This window comes from Helianthus annuus, chromosome 3 (assembly GCF_002127325.2).
Source record: "Helianthus annuus cultivar XRQ/B chromosome 3, HanXRQr2.0-SUNRISE, whole genome shotgun sequence".
Lineage (NCBI taxonomy): Eukaryota > Viridiplantae > Streptophyta > Magnoliopsida > Asterales > Asteraceae > Helianthus > Helianthus annuus.
Window position 1 is genome coordinate 39,210,681 of NC_035435.2, and position 24,441 is coordinate 39,235,121.

A 24,441-nucleotide genomic window follows, 5' to 3' on the forward strand; every position below is an offset into this window, starting at 1 on the left:
TACATAACAGACCTCCTTCACTATTTCGACAAAATGCCACAATGAAAGCTCAGTATAAAACAAAATACAAATTTCGAATATCATGAAATCAAATCTAACTTTTCATTCCATTAACTATCATACATCACAAAACAAAAATCAAACACTCCAGATCTAACTTCCCTCACCCTAACCACCGAAACCGTACAGAGTGCGACCCTGACGCTTCAATGCATAAACCACATCCATAGCAGTAACAGTTTTCCGGCGAGCATGCTCTGTGTAGGTAACGGCGTCACGAATTACATTTTCTAGAAAGATCTTGAGAACACCACGAGTCTCCTCATATATCAGACCGCTTATACGTTTCACTCCCCCACGTCTTGCCAACCGTCGGATCGCCGGTTTGGTGATGCCCTGAATGTTGTCCCGGAGAACCTTACGGTGTCGTTTTGCTCCTCCCTTTCCCAACCCCTTTCCTCCTTTCCCTCTTCCTGACATGATTGTGGATTGTTAAGTTTCTGTTTTGAAGGTTTGAAATTTTGATGATTTTGGTAGATGCCCGGTTTGTGTTTATATATTGGTGTGGGACTGTGGGTTTTGTGTATGGAGTGTTTTGATTCGTTGGATTGGTGGGATGGGGAGGGGTTGATGACCGTAGGATGGTGATCCGAGTGGGATGTGAAGAAGTGGTTTGATTGGTTCTTTTATGAAGTGGCGGATTCGTAGGTTTAAAGACATGTGATAAGCACGTGTATAAAGTGAAGCCATAAGGAAAGCCACGAAATTTTGTTATAGTGAATTTTATATTATAAAAACTAAGTGTTAATTAGTGGAAAAAATAAATTATTATTGTTTATCTATGTAATAGGATATAACTGCGTGTATAACACGGGTTGAATAAATGAATTTTATTCATTTATTTAAAACTATTTGTGATGAATACACTTAAAATCATACAAAAAGTATTGACATATTAATGTCTTGGCTATAAGTATAGTTATAAAGTTTCCATAAACTTAATCACGGGTTTTCAAGTTGTAGGTAGACTTATTAACTGCTTATAATTCATTAAAGATTAGCACTTTGGTTGTCGAGACGATCCTGCATCAGCCGCACGCAATTGTGATGAATGAAATGTGGTCCTGCATCATGACTCGACATTTTGATGCTCGTTTGCTACAACTTTTTTAAAAGTTCAAGGCTTTGACGAGTGAAAATAAAGATGGTTGCCTAAAACATAAATTCTTGCATAAACCATAGTTACTCTTCAAATCCCAAAATCCCATGGCCTTCAGTATTATTCCTACTTCCCCATTCACATCCCAAATTTAAAATACTTAAAAGAAAAATATTAGTATATATATGTATGTAAAAATCATTAACCATCTAAATTCATTAAATTTGAAATGATTTAAGAGACCAACATATTACTGGAGATTTGACTTTTGGTGCGAATGGAAAAGGTGTTGGACGTGCCATTTAATGAAGAAGGGGGCAGACACTTGATACTGGCAAATAGATAGAGGCTTCATTGACCAGATAACGCATCCCAATGAATATCAAACTGCAATTAATAAACAAAATATTAGCTCCAAACCCAATTGACTACATTAATGAGACGCAATTACCCTAAGTTATTGATATTCACAAAAAAAAATCAATAACACACAAATTAAAAGTAAATAGCAGTGAAATTCACAATACCTTTACGGCTATTGCTTTGATGACGCTTGGTTCCATTGTCTCCAAATAAACGCTCATTTCAACTGGGCACATTTAATTAACCAACCAAAAGCATCAATTCACAAAAAATCGTAACAAAAACAGTTAAAAGTAACCTAGTCAATGTAATCCCGAAACCTAACTCATCGAATAGGAAAAAAACTCACCAAATCGAAACAGCGAGTATTCCGGCACCGTCTCTGGTGTTCATCTCACATAATTGAAACATGAATCGCAAGTTCACTTATTCTAGGATCTGCATAATCAAGATAGGTGATTACTCACATGAGGGAAATAATTTGCAATACCCTTAACAATCCCAATATTGATGTTGAAAAGATCACTGGAGGTCATACCAGGCTCCCTCGGTTCACCAGCTACATCAGTCCATTATGTTCTGATGCCTTCTAAGATTTTTATTCACCCTTGTAACGTACAACCCATATAAGCAAATTAGATAAAAGATAATAGCATTAGAAAATCAAGAAACCCATATAATATGTAATTTAATTCCCAAATCCTTGTTGAAAATAATGCTCTTTAATCAACATTTAGATGGTTAGTAGTCTTACAGCAAGGAAATGACAGGTGGTAGTGGATAGCAACTGAAATAAGAAGCCTTCTTTAGTGCAAATAAAGTTCATGACAATAGTGAACATAAAGTTCTAGTCCGAGTTTCGAGTTTCTTTGACCCGTTGTACCAACATATTTTGCCTTCAATTCACTGATCATAATTGCGAGTTAATCAAACCAGCCATAAATCTGATGTATACATAAAAATAGCAGCCAAATAATCATGAGTAAGTAACTTCACAAAATCAACAGCCATTGACCATTGTCTACTCATTCTTGAATGCAACATCAGCATAGTAGTAATTATTAATAATCGTAACTATTACCTTTTGCTAAGGATCCTTCTCCGTAGACTCATTTGCAGCATTCCCCTTTTTCTTCTCATCAGTTGCCTCTTACTCGGACAACGACATGTCGTCGGAAACCACGGTTTTCTCCCCTCTAATCATCGCTTCTTCGGTATCACTGAATAAAAAGCCTGGTTATGATCATAGTTTAGGTACCTTAAATATCATAATATCATCCTATATTAATAGTGTTATGATCTTAGACATTAATATTCTTACCAAATTGAAGATGATCGATCCTCACTCCTTTGTGTTTTCTTATTACAGTGACTAAAATACCCACACAGGTTACCAATGCATTCCATAGAAAGAAATATGTAATCTTTTAGAAAATCCCATGATAGCCTCCGCCATTAAAATGTAGCTACATCCAGCTAATAATCATTAACTCTGTTAATCAAAATGTTTACAGGTCAACCCAAACTGACCCATTTCAACACGTACAATAACGCACTGTACATTTTGATGGCGTAAACGCGCAGTGCCCAAGAAAACATATCAGATTAAAGAAGTTACTTGAAACACTAGGATTAAAGGAATGAATAGTTTCCTTTTGGTTTGGGTTAGGTATATCAATCAACTTCTGGTTAGCCAATATGCTTTCGCTTTCGGTCAACGCGACTTTTGTGATAAGAAAAATTGATTTGAATGCACAAGGCACAAACTCTTTATAACTTGGGATAATTTATAAATTAAATCTTGTAAAAGAATTACATGTTCACTATGCGTTCGGTCGCCCGGGTCGTGCCGGGTTTAAGGTTAATAGACACGCCACAAAGCATAAAGCCATGGCGGGAAAACCAACGGTTATACCTTTATAAATATAGACACGTTGTCGGGTGTACGCCTACACCCGCGTGTCAAGGTCGTGGCCATTTCGTAAAATGATGCCAAGGATATCCGGGACATGGTCATTAAGCTCCCAAAGGCGTAAAGCCAACAAAACAAATTTTTAAACGGGTCACATTGATAATACCCAACTACTAATGAGTTGGGGTCAATTGCCCGACCAAGCGGTATTTTTATATACCGTAACCCAAGCCCGTATAACGGAAAATAAGTTAAAAGTATTTACCTGAGCAAGTAATAACCTCAACAAACAAATGCAAGTATCTTTTACTGGTCTCCTATTTTGGAACGAAGTTTTATAACAACCTATTATAATTCTAACGGGTCTTTAATTTAGCCATAGCTTAGACCGGTCAGTTTCAAAGGATAATTACGGTTTAATCGCGTGAAAGGCGAAAATCGGGAATGGAATGTGGTTTGGACCCAACAAGTTTGAAGACTTGTTTTATATGGGTCATATAACCACACTCTGGATTTTGAAGTAAAAACGATAAGGTTTGACCCGTTTCGGCTAGTTTATGTAAACTAGTTACATAAACCGAACCGTACGCGTAAAAGGCGTAACGGGTAACCGTAAGAGTCATACACAGGTTTCCTAAGTTAATATGCTCTAAAGAGGTTGTGGTATCAGTAGGATACCTTCCATTATGCCCATAACGAGTTTAATCCCAATATACGCCCCGTAGGGGTATTTCGGTCATTTTAAAGATTATAAAAGAGGTTTCCGAGTTCTACAGGAAATCTGAGTTTTCCGAACAGTTTATAAAGTTCAAAATACTCTATTTATTATTTAAAATCAGTAGCAACTGGATTCGGGTCAAAATACTTCGTAGAACTCATTTTACGTCCGAAAAAGGGTATATTCGGTATTTACCGAATCAATGCCATAACCGTAGGTTATGAGCAGGTTAAAAATAATTAAAAATATTTAAAAATCTCAAAATATTATTTTACATCAGTGTGTAAAAGGTTTGGTGTCGAAATTTGGGTTTAGATAGGCTTTATGATAATTGCGCCGTTTAATTACTAAAGTTTCCGTAATTGCGCTATTTAGCATAACTCCTATTCTAGACCTCGGATTAACGTGAAATTTTAGGGACATGCTTAGAAATCAGTAACTAAGGTTATTGTCCTTTCACATGTCCAAAATTCTCGTTTTAAAGTAAAAAGGGCGTTATGGTCAACTTTTATGCATTTAACGGAAATGTGCAAAAGACTCGGACAAACAATGAACCGGTCACAAAGGGTTATACCATCATGTAACCTGGTCCTAAGAGAGTCCTAAGGCATATCTAAATCATACCATATCGGGTCAGAACTGAAGTCAAAGCAAAAGTCAAAGTTTTGCGACTTTCGGTTCCGAACCGGGTCAAAACAGTAAATGGTCGGATCAAACAAGCTTAGACCAATTATAATACTTATTATCATGTTATATGAGTGTCAAAACAGGTTACACGCCATCTATATTACTGATTAAGCATAAAATCGAAAGTTAGCATTCTGTTGACTTTTTCTAAGCAACTTTGACCCGACATTTGGATTAGTTAGAGTGGGAATCAGAGGGTGCCCTTTTTGGGGTTTAAAGCCCACATGATTACCAACATATAACTACCTTTATTTCGATTAATCACTGGACCATTTGTGATTAACCGTTAAGTCAATCGTTAATTACGACGGATTGACTTTTAAGCTATAACTATGCAAAAACTAAACCACAAAGGGATAAACACACTTACAGAAGTTTGGTACACGACCAGATGTTGATGCATGGAATGTTTGTTGACTATGTCTACATCAAGTCTTAGGTCAAGATAGGTCAACATAGGGTCTAGAAAGTCAACATTAGGTTTTATATTGTAGGTCCGCTTTTGTGAACATGTAAGTAGGTCCGCTTGTAAGGTATCATACTGGTCCGCTTATGTGTCATAAGATGGTTCGCTTATGTGTCAAGTTGACTGGTCCGCTTGTACGACATGTCCTTTGGAGCGAACCTATAACACTATATATAGGGACGTTCAAGCGAACCTGATTAGTTAGTTGTGTATGTTGAAGCGGATCTGTTGAGAGCTTTTGTTACCGAAACTCTGTCAAATCAATATCAGAAAGCAATAAAAAGAAAGGAATTGAATAGGAAAGCTGTTGTAACTTCATTTACGTTGATTCCGCCTTCGTACGTGAAGATGAACGTTCTCTACTGACTATTCAGGGTCGGAACACGGTCCAACAAGTGGTATCAGAGCTCAGGACGAGGAGTTCATACTACTACAGCTTGATTCTACCGATTTCTCTGATTTCTACTCACTTTCTTTCATACTTTTTCGATTTAAACTGGTTCCTACAATTGAAATGGCCTGAATTTTGACTATAACTTGTGAAACACAGTAATAACAAACCCTAGAAAGTTTCAAGTTAAAATTCGGACTAAAACATGGTGAAAACTGGTTAGAACTAGGTTCCACTTTTACGGACAATCGAAGGTTTCGCTTGTAATACATAGTTCCGCTTGAAATAACCAGTTAGTTCCGCTTATTTGGACGTTTCGCTTGTAGGATTCGCTTGAAAGAGCAAGTAGTTCCGCTTATTCGGACAATAGAAATTTGATAGATCTGCTCGAACGAATAGTTTAGGTCCGCTCGAACGGACATTTGACTTTCGCTTATTCAAACCATATAGTTCCGCTTGAACAGACAAGTGTAGGTCCGCTTGAACGGACACTTACCTAGTCCGCTTGAATAGACATTTACTTGGTTCGCTTATTCGGACATTGGAGTTCCGCTTATCTGACACTTATCAGTTTTGCTTGTTTGTCATAATTGCTGATAGTTTCGCTTATCAGTCATCACTTTCTAAAATTTCGAAAATTTGTCTAAGTGTTTGCTGATTTTGCAGGTACATTCAAAATGGATGATATTTTCTTGAACCCGTTCAGCGACATGTACGCGTTCACGAGAAATTCCGGAAACGATGATACTTCATCAAGCAAAGAAAATGAGAATCCGCTGAAAGAAAAGAAAAAGGAAGCTTGGGAATCGGAAAGTGCCTTCGGAACATTCAATAAACCCCCAAAGCTAATGGCTATCGAGGAGTACAGTCGGTGGTCTAGGAAGTTTGAAGATTGGCTGATGGCATTCGCATTTCCCAGCTGGAAAAGTTTGAAGAACGGTTATGCAAATGGAAACAAAAATGGTGAAACGTTAAGATCAGCTGAAGAGATTGATGCATTTGTAGCCGAGCAAAAATGTGTGGCTTTGTTATTTCAGTCTGTTCGGGAGGACATCATCTCTTTGATCGATTATTCAAATGCAAAAGATCTTTGGCAAAAGCTAGAAAAGAAATGTCTAGGAAGTACTGGAATTGTGAAAAGTAAAAAAAAAACTTCTTAGGAAAGAGTTTGATATGTTTGGTTGTCTCAAGAATGAGTCAGTTTGTAAAATGATAGAAAGGTTTGGTCATCTGAAGCTGGAATTAGCAAGACATGATATCAGATATTCTGATGAAGAACTTGTTGACAAATTGTTCGATTCATTACCAGACGAGATAGATTGGAGATATTATGCGCTTATGCTGAAAAACACTATTGAGCCTGCAAAGTTGACTCCAGATCTGGTGATTGAGAGGCTTGAAAGTCACGAACTGGAACTGAAGAAGACGTACAAAGTCAATAACTCATCTTACCAGCAGAATCTGGATCTTTATTATCCGAAAAGCATGATGCCAAAAGCAACTTCTCCAAAGACTGCATTTTCTGCTGAGAATGTGTCGACAGCAAGCAAAGAAAGTCAAAGCAGTCAAAGCAGTGGAAGTCACAGTGGTCATCACGGTGGATCTTCATCATCTGCAAGCCATTCTGATGCGAAGTTTCAATGCAACATTGCAATAGATTTGAAGAATGCACAGAATTTTGACGAGGAGTCGGTTAAGCAGCAGATGGTCTTCTTGGCGTCAGTGTTGGAATCATATGAAGGGTTAGTAGCTGGGAAGATCGGTAACACAAACCTGACGAAAGAGGACTATGATCAAATAGATCCTGAAGAAATGGAGTTAATCGATATTCGTTGGGCTATGGCAAGTGCTGTTCGTAGAGCACAACGTTTTATGGAAATTACCGGCAGAAAGACGATTGGTGGTCCGTCTACCAAATTGGGGTTCGATAAATCCAAAGTGACATGCTTCAAGTGTAAGCAGAAGGGTCACTTCAAGCGAGAATGTAGAAACGCTTATGCTGATGAATCGAAGAACCCTTTCAGAGATGATTATTACAAGAAGGCGATTTATCACCAGAATAAATCTGAGCCGCCTAGATTGAAGCAGGGTGAAGATAACAGAGAGAAATCTAGAGCTCTTGCGGTGATTTATGATGATGAGGGGTATGATTGGAGCAAAGAGGTTCTACCAGAAGAAGATGAGGTTGGTTACACATTCATGGCGAAAAACGATGAACCTATTCCGTGGAAAGATTATCGTACTGAAGAGCAGAAGTATAACTATAGGAAAATGATTGCTGAAAACAGAATCATTAGAATTTCTCGTATCTATCTGGAAGCTAGAAGAGCGAGAAGATGGGATTCGGATAGGGAGTGTTATCTTGATGAGTATGGTAATATTGCGATTGATGACAAAACGCTTGATTTGGAAGCCATCATCAAGGAGATAAAAGAAGAGGATGAGTATTGGCAAAACAAATGGTGGGGAACTCCAACCGAGAAAATGAAAGAAGAAGAGAAAGAGAAAGAAGAGAAAGAGAAAAAGGAGAAAGAAGAGATCGAGACAGCAAAGAAGATTGATACTGGCATTATCGATAAAACGCAGGAGTTGACTGCAGAAAGTCTGGGAAAAATGGCTGACAAAGTGCTGGCTGCTAAAGCACTTGAGGTAGACTCTAACTCCGTGTCTGAGTCAAAAGGCCAGGTCAGTCCAAACTCGTCAACGAATGCGTCAGGTAAAAAGATCGAAGGAAATGTTGATTGCAAAAATTGCAACAAAGAGTGCAAATTTTGTAATACTGTCACGTATCTCAACGGGAAGAAAATTGAGGATCTGACAGCAAAAGTCAGAAGCGTTGAGAATCAGATTTTTGGGCGTGACAAAACAGTTAAAGCTTCATGATATTCGCTAATTTACACATATTTTAGTCCCCCGTTCTACCTCTATTTTATGTGTTTTCGGCTGTAAAACCGTCATTCGGATACTTAATTATCTACATTTTTGTTTACAGGCCTAAAACAGCATACCAGACAAGATGATAGCAAAAACGAGGACTTTCCGGACAAAACGACGAAGCTGCGAACGTTCTGTTGGAAAAACTGACCTGGGCGTGTCGCACGGTCATGCGACCTCATGCACGACCGTGCATATCTGATGATCCTGAATGATCCGGCAGTGAACGAGGCGTGCAACTCCGCGTGCAAGGCATTTAAGGCCAACCCGAAATGGCACGGTCGTTCCATATGCGGAACGGTCGTGCGGATCCGACAACCAAACAAGACATCGGAACTGAACGACCAAAGGACCAGGCGTGCAACTAGACTTCGGTGAGGAACGACCGTGCCAAGTGAAGAACGACCGTGCGTGTCCGAAGACCAGTCAACGATCTGTGACGTCACGCAGTATGGTGGACCACCACCAATAATTGCTTAAAGTGCACGGTCGTGCGATCGGAAGAACGACTGTGCAACATGGAAAAAGCATAAAAACAGAACAGAACCATTGTATTAGTAACTCTGGAATTTTGGAGAGCTCCACAGGCGATTTTCAGGCTCCGGAAGCATCAGCTTTAGCCCGGATTCAAGCCACATTGCCCGGTTTTGCTCGTTTACTATCCGGATTCTTAATCTTGTGCTTGTTTATGGTTTGGATTTCTAACCTTTCCAGAATTTTGTTAATGTTTCAAGCATTTAGATTAATATTTATGTATTATTGTAGCCTTTGGGCAAAAACACAACAATCCCTTGCTTGATTATAGCTATTAGTATGTTAATCTATGTTTGTAATGAAACTTTGAAGTATTTTCTATGATTATCTTTGATGATTAGTTTGCAACCTTGTTATTGATATTGATTTCTTGATTATAAGTAATTGTGTTGGATGATTGGTGCTTGGTTAGGTAAGATAGTTGAAAAATGAAGCTTATTTAATCATGTATTAGTAAACTTTAAACTTTGTTAACTAGCTTAACTTGGTTAAAATGTGGGCACCATGATACTCTAACGGGTTAGTGGTTTAATAAAATGTAATTATTGTTAATCAAGAAAGCTTGCCTTCACGGAAGGACTCTAACGGGTTAGATGTGTTGTTATGAATTCTTGCCATGATTTGTTAGCTTAGTTAGTAGTTTCGGCCAAAATTGCTATCTTGGTGAATTTATGCGCAAGATTTGTAAAATGAACTCGGTTGTGATTTAATCTAGTTTATGCTTGTCTCGGTGGTTGCATTGTGTTTATCGGTGTCGCTTTCCTTGATTAAGTGAGGTTAGAAAACTCCTAACGGATGACTAACTTATTTTTAGGAGATTTTTGTAGACATTAATCAATTGCACGTTAAAGAACAATTTTAGGTGGTTAAAGTGTGTTTATCGTTTTAACTTTCCGAATGATTGTCATGTTAGGATTCCCGAAAGGGATACTAATTGTCTCGAAATGGAAAATTGACCGAATGCTTCTAGTGCCAAAACTGACTTAGTTGGCATGCTGTGGTTGTGTATTAAGCAAGGCTATTTATATAAAATCTACTATGTTTTATAAGTTTTTATCTATGCTTACTTTAGTTTAATTAAAACAAAAATTATGTTTTTACCGGTAATTTAGTGGCAAAAGGTCTAGTATTATTTCTCCGCCCATTTCCGTGGATCGATACTTGGTTCTTACCGATACTTTACTACATATATGACGGGGTACACTTGCCCTTTCGTGTGTGTTTTGATGTAAAAGTAATAATCACTTTTATAAATTTAAAACCAATTCGTGTGTAATTTCATTGTAAAAATATGTACAGTCGCGCACGTACCAAGTTTTTGGCGCCGCTGCCGGGGAGTAGCGAGTTTTAGGAACGACCCGAGTCATTGTGTTATCGGTGTATATACTTGTTAATATTTGTGTTTATTTTCATGAATTTTTATTTGTTGATTTATTTGTTAATATTTCTAGCTTTTAATTCAATTTATTCATTTTCGTGATTCTTTTGTACACTTGTAAATTTTTATTCTATTTATTTGTTCAAATCCGGATTTATTTATTCATTTATTCTTTGAGTTTTCGGCTCTTAAAAATCATTTTCATACTAGCCAATTCGATTATTTTCGTTGCTTTAATTTTTATAAAAATTTCGGCCCATTTTCGGATTTTTATAAATTTTATAGCCCATATTTATACATATTCTGCTTCTATTCAGCAAAAAAAAAAAAAAAAACCAGCATTATTATATTAATAAAATATTCATTGTGTCAGTTTCTCATTTGCAGGTTGATGTCCTCAACTCCCGCGCCCGCTATTGCTGAGACGACTGACGAACCAGCGCATAATCTTAGAAGAAGTAAGAGGCTGCGCGAAAGGTCGCTTGTCATTGCACAACGCATAGCAAATGCAATCGACGAGCCGGTGATTATCTCTGAAGACGAAAGCTCAGGGGACGAGGAGAGAGTCGTCATGGCGGACGACGACCGACCGTTGAATGAAACAAATCAGCCCGAAAGGGCAGGCCTGGAGCCGAGTATCCTTCAGCCCACTATAGATGCACCTACTTTTGAAATTAGATCTAGTATTATTAACATGGTGCAGAATTCAGTACAGTTTGACGGACGTGAGCATGAGGATCCCGGGAGGCATATCGCTGCTTTTCTTGCTATTTGTTCGACATTTAGGATTACAGGTGTTTCGAAGGATGCGATTCGGTTGAGGTTGTTTCCGTTTTCATTACGTGACAAAGCTAGAGCTTGGCTTATGTCACTTCCTGCCGGGTCCATTAGGACCTGGAATCAGTTGGCGGAGCAGTTTATGCAGAAATATTTTCCACCTGAGAAAACGAACAAACTACGGAACCGGATTGTATCCTTTCGCCAGGACGAGGGCGAGTCATTGCATGCGGCTTGGGAGAGATTCAAGGATTTGTTGATTGATGTGCCACATCACGGCTTCTCCAAGCGACAGCTGGTTTTGACGTTCTATCAGGGGCTCAGCTATAATACGCAAGAGCGATTAGACGTGAATGCGGGAGGCGATCTTGGAACTAAGACGCCGACTAAAGCGTATGATATTATAGAAAAAGCTGCGTTGAAATCCAGCTCGCGTCGGGACGGAGATAGAGGTCGGGCATCATCATCATCATCTCGTTCAGGAGTTCATGCTGTAGACGACTACACGGCCATTACTGCACAAATCTCGGCTCTTGCATCGAGATTCGACAGGTCCCAGATGATTGCGCATGCTGGCTCGGGATGTGACCAGTGCGGAGTGTCACACGAGCCTGGGGCATGTTTTCAGGGAGTCATATATGAGGGCCACGAAGAAGTAGATTTCGTGAGTAATCAGGTAAGGCCGCAAAACAACCCGTACAGCAACACCTATAATCCCGGTTGGAGAAATCACCCAAATTTTGGGTGGCGAGCGAACACAGGAAATCAGAACCCATTGTGGTTCACTCAGCGTGCTCCAACGCCTCAGCAGGGTCAGCAGTACCAGCAGTACAACCAACCCTACCAGCAGCGTCCATATTCGTACCAGAATCAGGGCACTGGGAGTAGCTCCCAGCAGCAGGCCCCTCAGTCTAGTTCCAAGCTGGAGGATATGATGGCTCAGCTTCTCTCTAGCTCTGAAAAACGATACCAACAAAGCGAAGATCGTTTTCTAGCTAACGAGGGAGAAATGAGGAGTCAAAAGGCCTCGATTCAGAATATCGAGAATCAGGTTGGTCAGCTGGCACAGATGATGTCCAAAAGACCCCCAGGCGGTCTTCCGGGTAATACAGAACCAAACCCGGGCGGACACAGGGATGTGAATGCTGTCATGACCAGGAGTGGAAAAACTACCGGACCCGTCATATCGGACTCAGCACCGATCACTGAAGCGGTCCCGACTGACACACCGGACGAGGTGCAAGCCAGGCTGCGCCCAGCAAGTACAGCACAAGTCCAGGAGCCGGTCAAAGATTACACTCCTCCAGTACCTTATCCAGGCAGGCTGAAGAAGCAGAAGAATGAAGAACAATACGGTAAGTTCCCTGAGTTGTTTAAGCAACTACACATCAATATACCGTTTGTTGAAGCCTTGGCCCAGATGCCAAAGTATGCGAAATTCCTTAAGGATATCCTCTCGAATAAACAGAAGCTCGAGGATATATCATGTGTGGTGATGAATGAGACTTGTTCCGCCGTTCTGCAAAACCGTCTGCCCACGAAAATGGGAGATCCTGGTAGTTTCACGCTCCCGTGTTTGATTGGAAACATGTCTGTTAGCCATGCATTGGCTGACTTGGGAGCGAGTATTAACCTTATGCCGTATAAGGTTTTTACTAAACTGGATCTGGGTGAGCCGTCACCCACTAGGATGAGCATTCGGTTGGCAGATCGCTCAATAAAGTATCCGCGCGGATTTGTGGAAAACATGCTTGTAAAAATCAATAAATTTGTTTTCCCCGTAGATTTTGTTATCCTTGACATGGACGAAGATTCAAGGGTACCTTTGATACTTGGACGTCCTTTCCTCAATACAGCGAGGACGGTTGTTGATGTGGCAGCTGGCCAAATCACGCTCCGAGTGAATGATGAGCACGTGACATTCGATATCAAAAGATCGATGCAGCATCCGCAATGTCACGATGACATGCTTTACTATGTCGACATTGTCGATGCATGTGTGTGCTCTCATTTTCAAGGTACTATTGACGAGATTGATTCGGACACACGTCTGTCGTGTGGGGACCTGATTGGCATTACGCAGGAGGGCCACGATTTCGAGCAGCCAGTCTATCAGATTGGTGACGATGGTTCCCAGAGTCCGGAGAGATTTCTTGAAATTGACCATGTGAAAAAGGAGGAAGCAGAGCCTTCGGTTGAAGATCTGACGCCTTTGGAGTTGAAAGAACTCCCACCACATCTCGAGTATGCATTTCTTGACGAGGAGCGTCGCTTACCGGTCATAATTTCGGCATCATTGGAAAAGGATGAGAAAAATCAGCTTCTCGAGGTTCTGAGACTTCATAAGAGAGCCATTGCATGGAAAATCATGGATATCCAGGGCATCAATCCTTCTTTTTGTACTCACAAGATTCTGATGGAAGACGAGTACAAGCCATGTGCACAGCATCAGAGGCGTTTAAATCCAAATATGCAGGACGTGGTGAAGAAGGAGGTGATTAAGTTGTTGGATGCCGGCATGATTTATCCTATTTTGGACTCTGTGTGGGTGAGCCCGGTGCAGGTTGTACCTAAGAAAGGTGGTATGACTGTAGTCTCGAATGATAGGAATGAACTAATTCCTACCCGTACCGTCACTGGGTGGCGAGTTTGCATTGACTACCGCAAGCTCAATGATGCTACTCGCAAGGATCACTTCCCGCTTCCATTCATCGACCAGATGTTGGAACGTCTGTCGGGGAAGTTGTATTACTGTTTCCTAGACGGATTCTCTGGGTACTTTCAGATTCCTATCGCTCCTGAGGATCAGGAGAAGACTACCTTTACATGCCCCTTCGGCACATTCGCCTACCGGCGGATGCCTTTTGGGTTGTGTAATGCACCAGCGACCTTCCAGAGATGCATGGTTGCAATTTTCCATGACATGATCGAGGATTCTATGGAGGTTTTCATGGATGATTTTTCGGTATTTGGGGATTCCTTCGATCATTGCTTGGAAAATTTGAGAAAAATGTTGAAGAGGTGTGAGGAGACGAATCTGGTCCTGAACTGGGAGAAATGCCACTTCATGGTGAAGGAGGGCATAGTTCTGGGACATAATATTTCGCATGCTGGTATGGAGGTCGATCCAGCCAAAGTGGATATCATTTCACGACTTCCGCCTCCCACCTCTGTTAGAGCTATACGGAGCTTTCTCGGTCATGCCGGGTTCTATCGGCGATTCATCAAGGATTTTTCAAAAATCGCCAGACCCATGACCCGTCTGTTGGAGAAAGACGCTCCGTTCATATTCGGAGATGATTGCTTGAGAGCCTTTGACCTTCTCAAGAAAAAGTTGATTGAGGCCCCTATTTTAGTTGCACCGGACTGGAGTCTGCCGTTTGAGATTATGTGCGACGCGAGTGATTACGCTATAGGGGCCGTTCTTGGCCAAAAGAGAGAAAAGCACTTTCACCCGATCTATTATGCGAGCAAAACTCTTCACGACGCTCAGGAGCATTATACCACGACAGAAAAAGAGCTCTTAGCGGTCGTTTTCGCATTTGACAAATTTAGATCGTACTTGGTGCTTTCGAAAACCGTTGTATATACTGATCACGCTGCCATCCGATATCTCTTCAGCAAACAGGACGCTAAGCCACGTCTGATCAGGTGGATCTTGTTGCTGCAAGAGTTCGATATCGAAATTCAAGATAAAAAGGGTGCGTTGAATGTAGCGGCTGACCATCTATCTCGGTTAGAGCATGGAGACATCGTGGACGCGCGTTGGGATTCCATAAATGACAACTTCCCACACGAGTCTTCGATGAGTGTTGAGATATGCGATGAGTCGCCATGGTTCGCCGACCTTGCGAACTACCTTGCTTGCGGGATTCTGATTAAAGGGTTCACTCACCAGCAAAAGAGGAAATTCTTTTCGGATGTCAAGCACTACATTTGGGATGACCCTTACTTGTTTCGGGTTGGTGCTGATCAGGTGATCAGGAGATGTGTTTCAGGGAAGGAGGCGACCGATATTCTGCGCCACTGTCATGAGGGACCTACCGGAGGCCACCATGGAGCCAACTTTACCGCCAAGAAGGTGTTGGATTCCGGGTTTTATTGGCCGACTATATTTCGTGATGCGCAGAGTTGGTTAGAGCGTGCGATGCTTGCCAGAGGGCGACGAATATATCGGCACATGATGAAATGCCTCAGAACTGGATTCAGGTTTGTGAAGTCTTTGATATCTGGGGGATAGACTTCATGGGACCATTTCCCCCCTCACGAGGTAATAAGTGCATCCTGGTCGCGGTTGACTATGTATCGAAGTGGGCGGAGGCACAGGCCTTACCCACCAATGATGCCAGGGTGGTCGTGAGATTTTTGAAAAGCTTATTTGCCCGGTTCGGCGCTCCGAAAGCGCTTATCAGTGACAGAGGGACGCATTTTTGCAATACTCAGCTCGAGAGAGCTTTGTCCCGTTACGGTGTGCATCACCGTCTATCCACGCCCTATCATCCACAGACAAGCGGGCAGGTGGAAGTCACGAACCGGGGGCTGAAAAGAATCCTTGAGCGGTCTGTAGGTGCAAACCACAAGGATTGGTCAGATAAGCTTGATGAAGCGTTGTGGGCTTTCCGTACGGCTTACAAGACGCCTATTGGGACTACTCCCTTTAGGCTTGTGTACGGAAAGGCATGCCATTTACCGGTTGAGTTGGAGCATAAAGCGATGTGGGCGCTAAAAACCGCAAATCTGGACCTGAAAGTCGGAGGTGAAGCCCGGTTTCTCCAGATTCATGAGTTGGAAGAATTGCGACAACGCGCTTATGAGAGCTCCGTGTTGTACAAGGAGCGCACGAAAAGATTGCACGATAAACGCTTGAAGGACCACAAAGAATTCCAAGCGGGCGATCTTGTTCTTCTTTACAACTCGCGGTTGCGCTTATTTCCCGGGAAGCTTCATTCACGTTGGACAGGCCCATACACGGTTAAAGAGGTATTTCCGTATGGGACTGTTGCAATAGAGAACGCGGACGACGTTATTTTCAAAGTAAATGGCCATCGCTTGAAGTTATACGTTGCCGGGCCGACAGAGTCGGTGATGGAGGTTATTGAACTCCAAACCCTGCACACATCATAAGTGTGAGGAGGAGAGAGTCTACGCTGCTGACTCATGGATCAAAAATGCAGCAAGAGCGTATTTTGCGCTTTAGGGGTAGTATCGTCATTTAGGATTTATTTTCTAGTTTTAGCTTGGAGTCTTGCTATCGACTCGTCGACAAAAATTTAGCACGAGTCTACGCTACTGACTCGCCGACAAAAATGTAGCAGGAGCGTCTTTAGCGCTATAGGGGCAAAATTGTCCGTTTTTATGTTTTTGTAGTTTTAGCGTAATTTAGGTTAGTTAGGTAGTTTCCGTTAGTTTGTACAGTTTCTATTCGTGCCGAGCGAAGGTTCTATGTTGCAATATTGTTAGAACAGTAGGCGTGTTGAAAAAATGGCGAAAAACGGCCAAAACAGTTGCTGGAAATGGCTTCTTCAGAAAATTCTGATATGCAGCTGATGCACGACCGTGCCAGGATTTGCACGCCCGTGCATTTCCGAGCTGCTGGCACGGTGGATCGCACCCTCGGTGCATCACCGAGAAAAATGAAAGTCGTCGGAGACGCATGACCGTGCCAAACGGCGAACGACCGTGCGTCAGGCTGAGGGCATTTTTGTCATTTTGCACATTATATATACCCTCATCTGCTGCAAAATCCCTCATTCGCGAACCCTAGCAACTGCAGCCGTTCCAGAGCGGTTTTTACACCAAATCGCACGGTTTTTCGCACGATCTCGCACCCAACTTCGCACGGTACGTCTCTAGTGTTAGATTTCTTGTTTTCTTACTTTCTAGGTTAGATTTCTTCCGATTCTTCAAGGAAATTTTTAGGGTTCTCTTCATAAACAAATCGAAACCCTAACCCTTGTTGAATCGAAGTATCGTGAACACCCGGTTGACTTTCAGACCCCTGTTGACCCAATACTTGTTAAAATTTGGCAAAAATCAGGTTGTTCTAAGTACAGGGGTCGAAATCTGCAGACACTGTGTCGCACGGACGTTCCTTAGATGGAACGATCGTGCAATTCCGGCTTGTTCATGATATCTGCTGTTGTTCGGTGTTGCACGGTGGTGCCACAGATCGCACGCCGTGCAGTTCTGACAATCTCTGGGCTTGGTCTGTTAGTTCTCGGAGACGCACGACCGTGCGTCTCGAAGAACGACCGTGCCATTTGCCCAGTTCAGTTGGACAGAAGCTTCATAATTTGCTGCTCGGCTGTTTTCAATTCAATTTTCTCCTATTTCTGTCTTTCTAACAATGTTCCCCATTACAGATGAATCATCCCTTCCTACAGTTCGATCCCAACAACGAGCGTGAGGCTTTATGCATTCCAAAAAGAGACGAACTATGGGCCCGGAGGGGGCAGTTCGGAGTCCCTAGATGGCTGGATTGGGAAGTAATGCAAGAGCTCAATCAATATGACCGTTTAGAGAACATGATGAGTCGCCCACTTACAAATCTGGTTGGTTGCAACCGACCCGTTTACTTGGAGCTGAACATAGAGTTCTTTGCATCATATGCCTACGAAAAATCGGTTGCTGCTCGACGACCCAAATTCCGCCACAAGGAGCGGATAGCATTCAGATTATGTGGTCGATGGCACAGGTGGTCGGTTGGTCGTTTGGGTAGGAGACTTGGGATTTACACTAGGGAAGACATGGATGATCCCAATGTCTTCACAGAGCAATTCACCTTCCCTTCTGATGCAGCACGGGAGGCGTTTTGGGCTGCAAACGCCGTTGGGGACCCATACAACCCGAGGATGTCAAAGGCCTCACGACTTAGAGACCCTCTGGTGCGAGTGATGCACCATGTGTTTAGCCACACTATATGCGGTCGCATGGACAGTCTTGGTAACTGTCCAACACCAGATTTGATTTTTCTATATGCATTGGTGGAGAAGGCACCCATCAACTTAGCGGCGCGAATGGCTGAATACTTTGTGAAGTGCTCAGGGAGGACTCCTAACAGTCAGATACATGGCGGTCAGTATGTGACCGAAATTGCGTACAACGAACACCTTATGACTGAGGAGGTACTTCAGGGTCTCACTCTGATAACCGAGGGGGTTCATGTTGACATCAGGTCACTGAAGGCGATGGGGGTAATTGTTGAGACTGATCACGGGGATAGGTTGAGGGGGCTCAACAACGAGGTCTGGGACCCGTTGCCCCCACTCCCAGCAGAGGAAGAGGAAGAGGATGTAGAGATGCAGGAGCAGCACCAGCCGCACACACCACCGCACCACACACCGCCACACCAGCCGCAGCACCATGAGTACTACCAGCATCAGGATTGGCCTGAGTTTTATCAGCAGTTCCAGTAGATGCGTGTTACGCAGGAACAACATGGTACGTACATCGACCAGATTAGGACCAGCCAGGACCAGATCCGGGCTAGTCAGGATCAGCTCAGGGCCATGCAGGATCAGCTGAGGTATAGCCAAGAGAGCTTATACCAGGGGGTGAGTGCCGAATTTTCATACCTATTCAGGGAGATGCACCATGCATATCCCGACTACTTTCAGCACCCTCCACAGTTCCCACCGTGGAACCCACCTGGTTATGGTGGTGCGGGCCCATCCTTCACGAGAGACGATGACGGTGACGACGAGTAGGAGTTGGTGGTGATGTTCGTTGGTGGTTTTTATTATTATTTTAGTACTTGTCATTTCGGGTGTTCTTTTTGCTTAGTATGTCGAACACCCTCGGATTGTATTGTATTTTCAAACACTTTACTTTCTGTTATGTCGTTATTTGGATTGGTAGTATTTATGTACATTATGGTTTATTTATATTTATTCTGTTACTGTTCTGTTTTGCTGTACCATATGACATACTTGCAGATTTTGGCTATCAAGTCTTTGACCGGAGCATATGACAGACACAGCTTTGGAAGTCTCGATTCTTCAGATATCATCTTGAGGGGAGTACTATTATCCTTTTTCTCTATATTTCGGGTTTCGCATTGGGGACAATGCGAAGTTCAAGTGTGGGGAGGGGGTTAACTTTGTTAACTTTGTTTGTCCTCATATATATATATATATATATATATATATATATATATATATATACACATATAAAAAAATCAGAAAATCAGAAAAATCATTCAAAAATACCTGTATTTTGTATATATTTTAGTAAATAAACCGGTTGGTTGTGTTTTAGAAAGCTTCGGACTTGATAAAAACTCGACAAGCAAAATATTTTTGAAAAAGGAAACCGGAAAGCGTGACAAACAAAGAAAGACTTACATGATAGTTTTCACACTTTTACCCATTCCATCCGTTACGTGAGCATATTTGAGCCTATTGTTATATATTTGTTCATTTCGGATATAGGAGTGAGCCGGATGTTATGTGTAATATAGAACTTGTCACTAGTATGCTTGTTAAAACCATGAACTTGTGGATTTGTGTAAAAGTGATAGAGGCACTTAGATTACCCCTTTGTTGTAAACCTTGTTCTTTGTGTTGTGCTCCCCGTTCACCTTATATTACCCTTTAGGTTTAACCATGTCGAGCCTTCCCGTTTACCTTTGTTTACCCACATTATCGCCCACTTAGCCAAATTTAGCCTTTGTATGTTTTAAACCCTTTTTAGTGTTGAAACTCGGACAAAATAATCGTTTAACTAGCGTTGGTTTCAGTTTATTGTATTAGTATGTTAAAAAAAAACCACAGAAAATAAAACACCCTAAAATAGGGTGAAGTTGATAAAATCGAGCAATTTTGAACACTTAAATGTTAAAATTTCGTTGATAAGCTCGATTGCGCAATAGTCGCCTTTTTAAGGCATTTGTATGTATAGTTGTATACGTTGTTGCTAGTTAAACGCTACTACCGAGTTTTAACCATTTTCGCCACTTTATATGTCTACTTCCATACCCTTCGCCCAAGCCTAACGTTACAACCCGTAAAGACCTCTTGATTTACACTTATTTGCATGTTAGTTGGTGGAGACGGGTTATGACAAGCTTATGATATTGCATGTTTCATTGACGAGGCATTGAGTGTTTGCACATACACATTATATGTATGTTTCATAAATAAAACCGAGTGTGTGTGAACATTGTGAGTCGCGTGAAGATTAACATGTTGAGTCGATTAAATGTGAAGTCACGGCTTTTTGGTTGTCACTTTATAATTGCATATGCTTGTTGGGTTTGAGTCTTTTGATGTTGTCTTTCGACAAACCGGCTAACCGTTTATAGCAGTTTTCAATAAAATAGTGTGTAAATTATCGTTCTTGTTTGTTTCCGTCTTTTATTGCTTTTTAGTTCAGCTTGCTTGAGGACAAACAAGGTTCAAGTGCGGGGAGATTTGATATTCGCTAATTTACACATATTTTAGTCCCCCGTTTTACCTCTATTTTATGTGTTTTCGGCTGTAAAACCGTCATTCGGATACTTAATTATCTACATTTTTGTTTACAGGCCTAAAACAGCATACCAGACAAGATGATAGCAAAAACGAGGACTTTCCGGACAAAACGACGAAGCTGCGAACGTTGAAGCTTAACAGCTATAGCTCCGCAAGCTTTGTTTTGCAACATATTGTTCCAAAACCCATTGGCAAAAACAAAGCTGGCGAAGACGTGTATTCTGATGGAACTGGGGTGGGTTTTCATAGAGTTCCACCACCTGTTCTTGATAACTACACGAAAAAACAATCTGGGTTGGTTGAACTTGAGGAAGAAAGTGAAGTTAAACTTCCGGAGAACATTGATGTCACGTTCACATCTTCCACTGATGATAGTGTTCAAAATGATATTGTAAAAGGTGTTGTTGAAAATGTGCTTAAACCGGAAAGTGACACTACCGAGGGAGATGGGTGTTTCTTGGACAAATACATTCCGAAACAAAAGTCCAAGAACAACTTAAGTGAAGAATCAAATCTTGTCATGTACAAGATGTTGGGTTCGGATAAGTTGTTTTCGGATTCAGAGTTTCCGATTGAGAATGTAAACATGAACAAATTGACAAATGTTTTTAAACTGGTTGAAGTTGAGTTGTCAGCAGTGAACAATCTGAGTCAAAAGAAAAGTAAAATGAGGTTTGAGAAACAAAAAGTTCATAACAAGAAAGCTGTTAATCCACCACGTTTTTACAATAACAACAGAAACAATTGGTCGGGTGGTTATCAGGAGGGTAAATCGTATCAGAAAAGAAATGTTCCAAACAAGAGATTTGTCGAGAAGAAAAGGTTTGTGAACAGTTCGAGTTCACTTGCTGATGAAGAGAAAGAAATTTTTTCAAAATCAAATAAAGAGTTCTTTGAGAAAAGAGCTTCTCAGTCTCAGTCTGAAGGCACAAGTCGGGTGGCTGATACTCAAACTTGTTTCAGATGTAATCAAGTTGGTCACATTGCACGAAAGTGTACAAGTGTGAAGCCTATGACTGAAACTGTGAAGACTCAACAAAAGAAAGTTGATGTGAAGGGTAAAACACCAATCGTTGTTGAGAAAAAGAGTGTGAAAAATGAACCTGTAACGAAGTTGGTAACTAATAACGATAAATTTTACAAAAGGGTTGCATTATCTCAACAAGTTTGGAAACCCAAAATTGAAAAGAAAATTTCAACTTCCGAAGTGAAAAAGGCTAAAGAATCAATTACGGTTGATTATGATGCAAATTTTCCACCTCTCAAGGCTGAAAATTTCAAAATTCAAATTGCGAGAGTCAAGGTTACACCTAAGGCTGATGAGGCCTGGGTGGACTCGATGTTTGACTAAACAATTTGAATTGCCGGAGCTTCCTGGATTGCGAAGCATGAATCGACATCTTTCTTGAAGTTGTTTAAGTCAAAGTTTATTATGTGCAGGATCTTCCAAAACTTGTATCCAGATGGATCATGGATAGTGGAGCTTCACGACATATGACAGGGAAGACCGCGTTATTGTATGATGTGAGAAATATAAATGGTGGTTATGTAGGTTTTGCTGGTAATCAAGGAGGAAGGATTATAGGTGAAGGAACATTATCCAATGTGTAACATCCCGAAAATATAAAACTTTATAATAATATAAAGTTTAAATAAACGAGAATTTATCAATTAGAAATTTGTAACTTAGTTAACTAACAAGTCTAAAATTTAACTTACATTGTGGATAAAACAACAAAAGTTATGTTGGATAAGTAGAGGGACTAATAATGTCAAACCTTGAATTTTATTTACTAAATTAGTAAACAAATCAAACCCCTCATTTGAGAGAGGCCTGATCGACCAAGAACACCCAGGGCGACACCCACACTTTTCAAACCCTAGTTCACAAGAAAAACTGTAAATTGAAGGCCTAAATCAAGCAATAATCGAAATCTGAACATGGAATCGTGATCACCTCGTCAAGGGGATCATAAGGTATGTTGAATTAGGTCATTTTCATTCGATTCAAAGTTCATGTATGTGATCAAAATCGAATGTAGAGCTTGATTATGTGTAGTAAACATGAAATTGGAAGTAATGTAAGGTTTAGGGACAAACCCTAGATGATTTCTTGTCAAATTCTTGCATGATAATTGTATAGATTAAAATCACCATAGTGGGTGATTAGTATGTTAGTAGGACTTGATGAACACTAGGATTAAAACTCTTGTTCTAGTGTAAACTGAAAATTATGAGGAAAACTCTAAGTTGTTGATGTTAACATATAGACATGTAGTCAAATTGAAGTTAATTTTGGTGATAAACTCGAGTCATGAACTTGGTTTAGATCATATAAAAATCTAACCCGTTAGGTGTTTGATAAAATGCCTAAAAGAGGGTAAAATGTTAAAAGTTGGGCAAAACGCAGATTTGAATATGTTAAGAAATAATGCGTTAAAGCTTATGAAAGAGTTCTAATTTTTGTTATAAATTGAACTCTCTAGGCAAGGAATCCGGAACGTCAAGTGGACACGCCGGAAGTGATACCCGCGGAAAAGGTGTGCTTTAAAGGTACGTGACTTTAGTCTCGTTGCATTATGTAATAACATTTAGTTTTAATGTATAAGTGATGTCGGATTGTAATTGATGCGTTGATGTATCGTTAAAGTGGCGAAGTTCACTAGATCATCAAACGGGTCAAAATAAACACTAGAAATTTGGTTTGGTATGATAATAAAGTGATGGTCTTCACTAGATAGCCAAACGGGTCAAAATGTTGCTTGAAAACGAATCACATGAGTAGAGACTTGAAAGTCTCACATTTTGCAAGGTGATAAATGTAATGCATCAATAAATTGGTTATGATATTTTAAGTCTACGAACCCGGTATATCGGGTCAAACAATAGAAGTTGATAGAAGGTGTCGTTTGAAACGGGATGCTTGAATTCCGAGAAAACAAGTGCTTAGTTCGGAGAATACGCGAAGCCATGGTATGGCGCGTATACTCCAAGGTCATAAGCCCGGGAAGTTGGGTAATTATGTCTAATGTGTCCTAGGGATGGAATTATGAAATCATGTACCTTGTTAATGGGTTGTAGATATTGAAACAAAGAAATTATGAGCCGAACGTTGGTATCTCGGTTTTCGTGATGTATAAATTATATGGTTGGGTCCGTAATATTATTACAGACTCGTAGGTGAAAGAATCGACGAAATCGGACTAACGAGTAAAAAGTTATAAACTTTTAAAGTTGAAAAATGGTTAAGAGGCAAGAATGCAGAACCCACCGTAACTTACGGTGACACCGTAAGTTACGGTGGACATCAAAAGCTTACGGTGTGAACCTTCTGATTTACGGTAGAACAAGGGACATTCCAGGTTCACCGTAACTTACGGTGACACCGTAAGTTACGGTGGAACCCAGGAAAAATTATGTTTTGTTTGATGCTTGTGTTGTTAAATTTCGTTTATACGTAATGTATTATTGTCAAAACTAATATTTTAGTGTTTGACCTTAGGTATGGATGAGTTTCCCTCGGATGGTGATCAAGCATGTTGTCAAGAACCGAACACGCGTTTTGAAGCTTCCGCACTAAATATAACCATGTCTAGAACTTTATTATGTTGTAAACACTTTTGTTAATCATGTTTTAAACTCCTTAAACTAG

General features: G+C 40.9%; 1 protein-coding gene across 1 annotated transcript; it reads right to left on the reverse strand.

The window, feature by feature from the left end:
- LOC110878277 (histone H4) lies at window positions 1-534 on the reverse strand. Its single transcript, XM_022126555.2, has one exon. It carries the CDS (start codon window positions 478-480, stop codon window positions 169-171), a length of 312 nt encoding a protein of 103 aa, XP_021982247.1. The 5' UTR covers window positions 481-534; the 3' UTR covers window positions 1-168.
- Window positions 535-24,441: the final 23,907 nt, after the last annotated feature.

Excerpts from the sequence above, each read along its gene's own strand:
- LOC110878277 (XM_022126555.2), bottom strand. The coding sequence starts at position 480 with ATGTCAGGAAGAGGGAAAGGAGGAAAGGGGTTGGGAAAGGGAGGAGCA.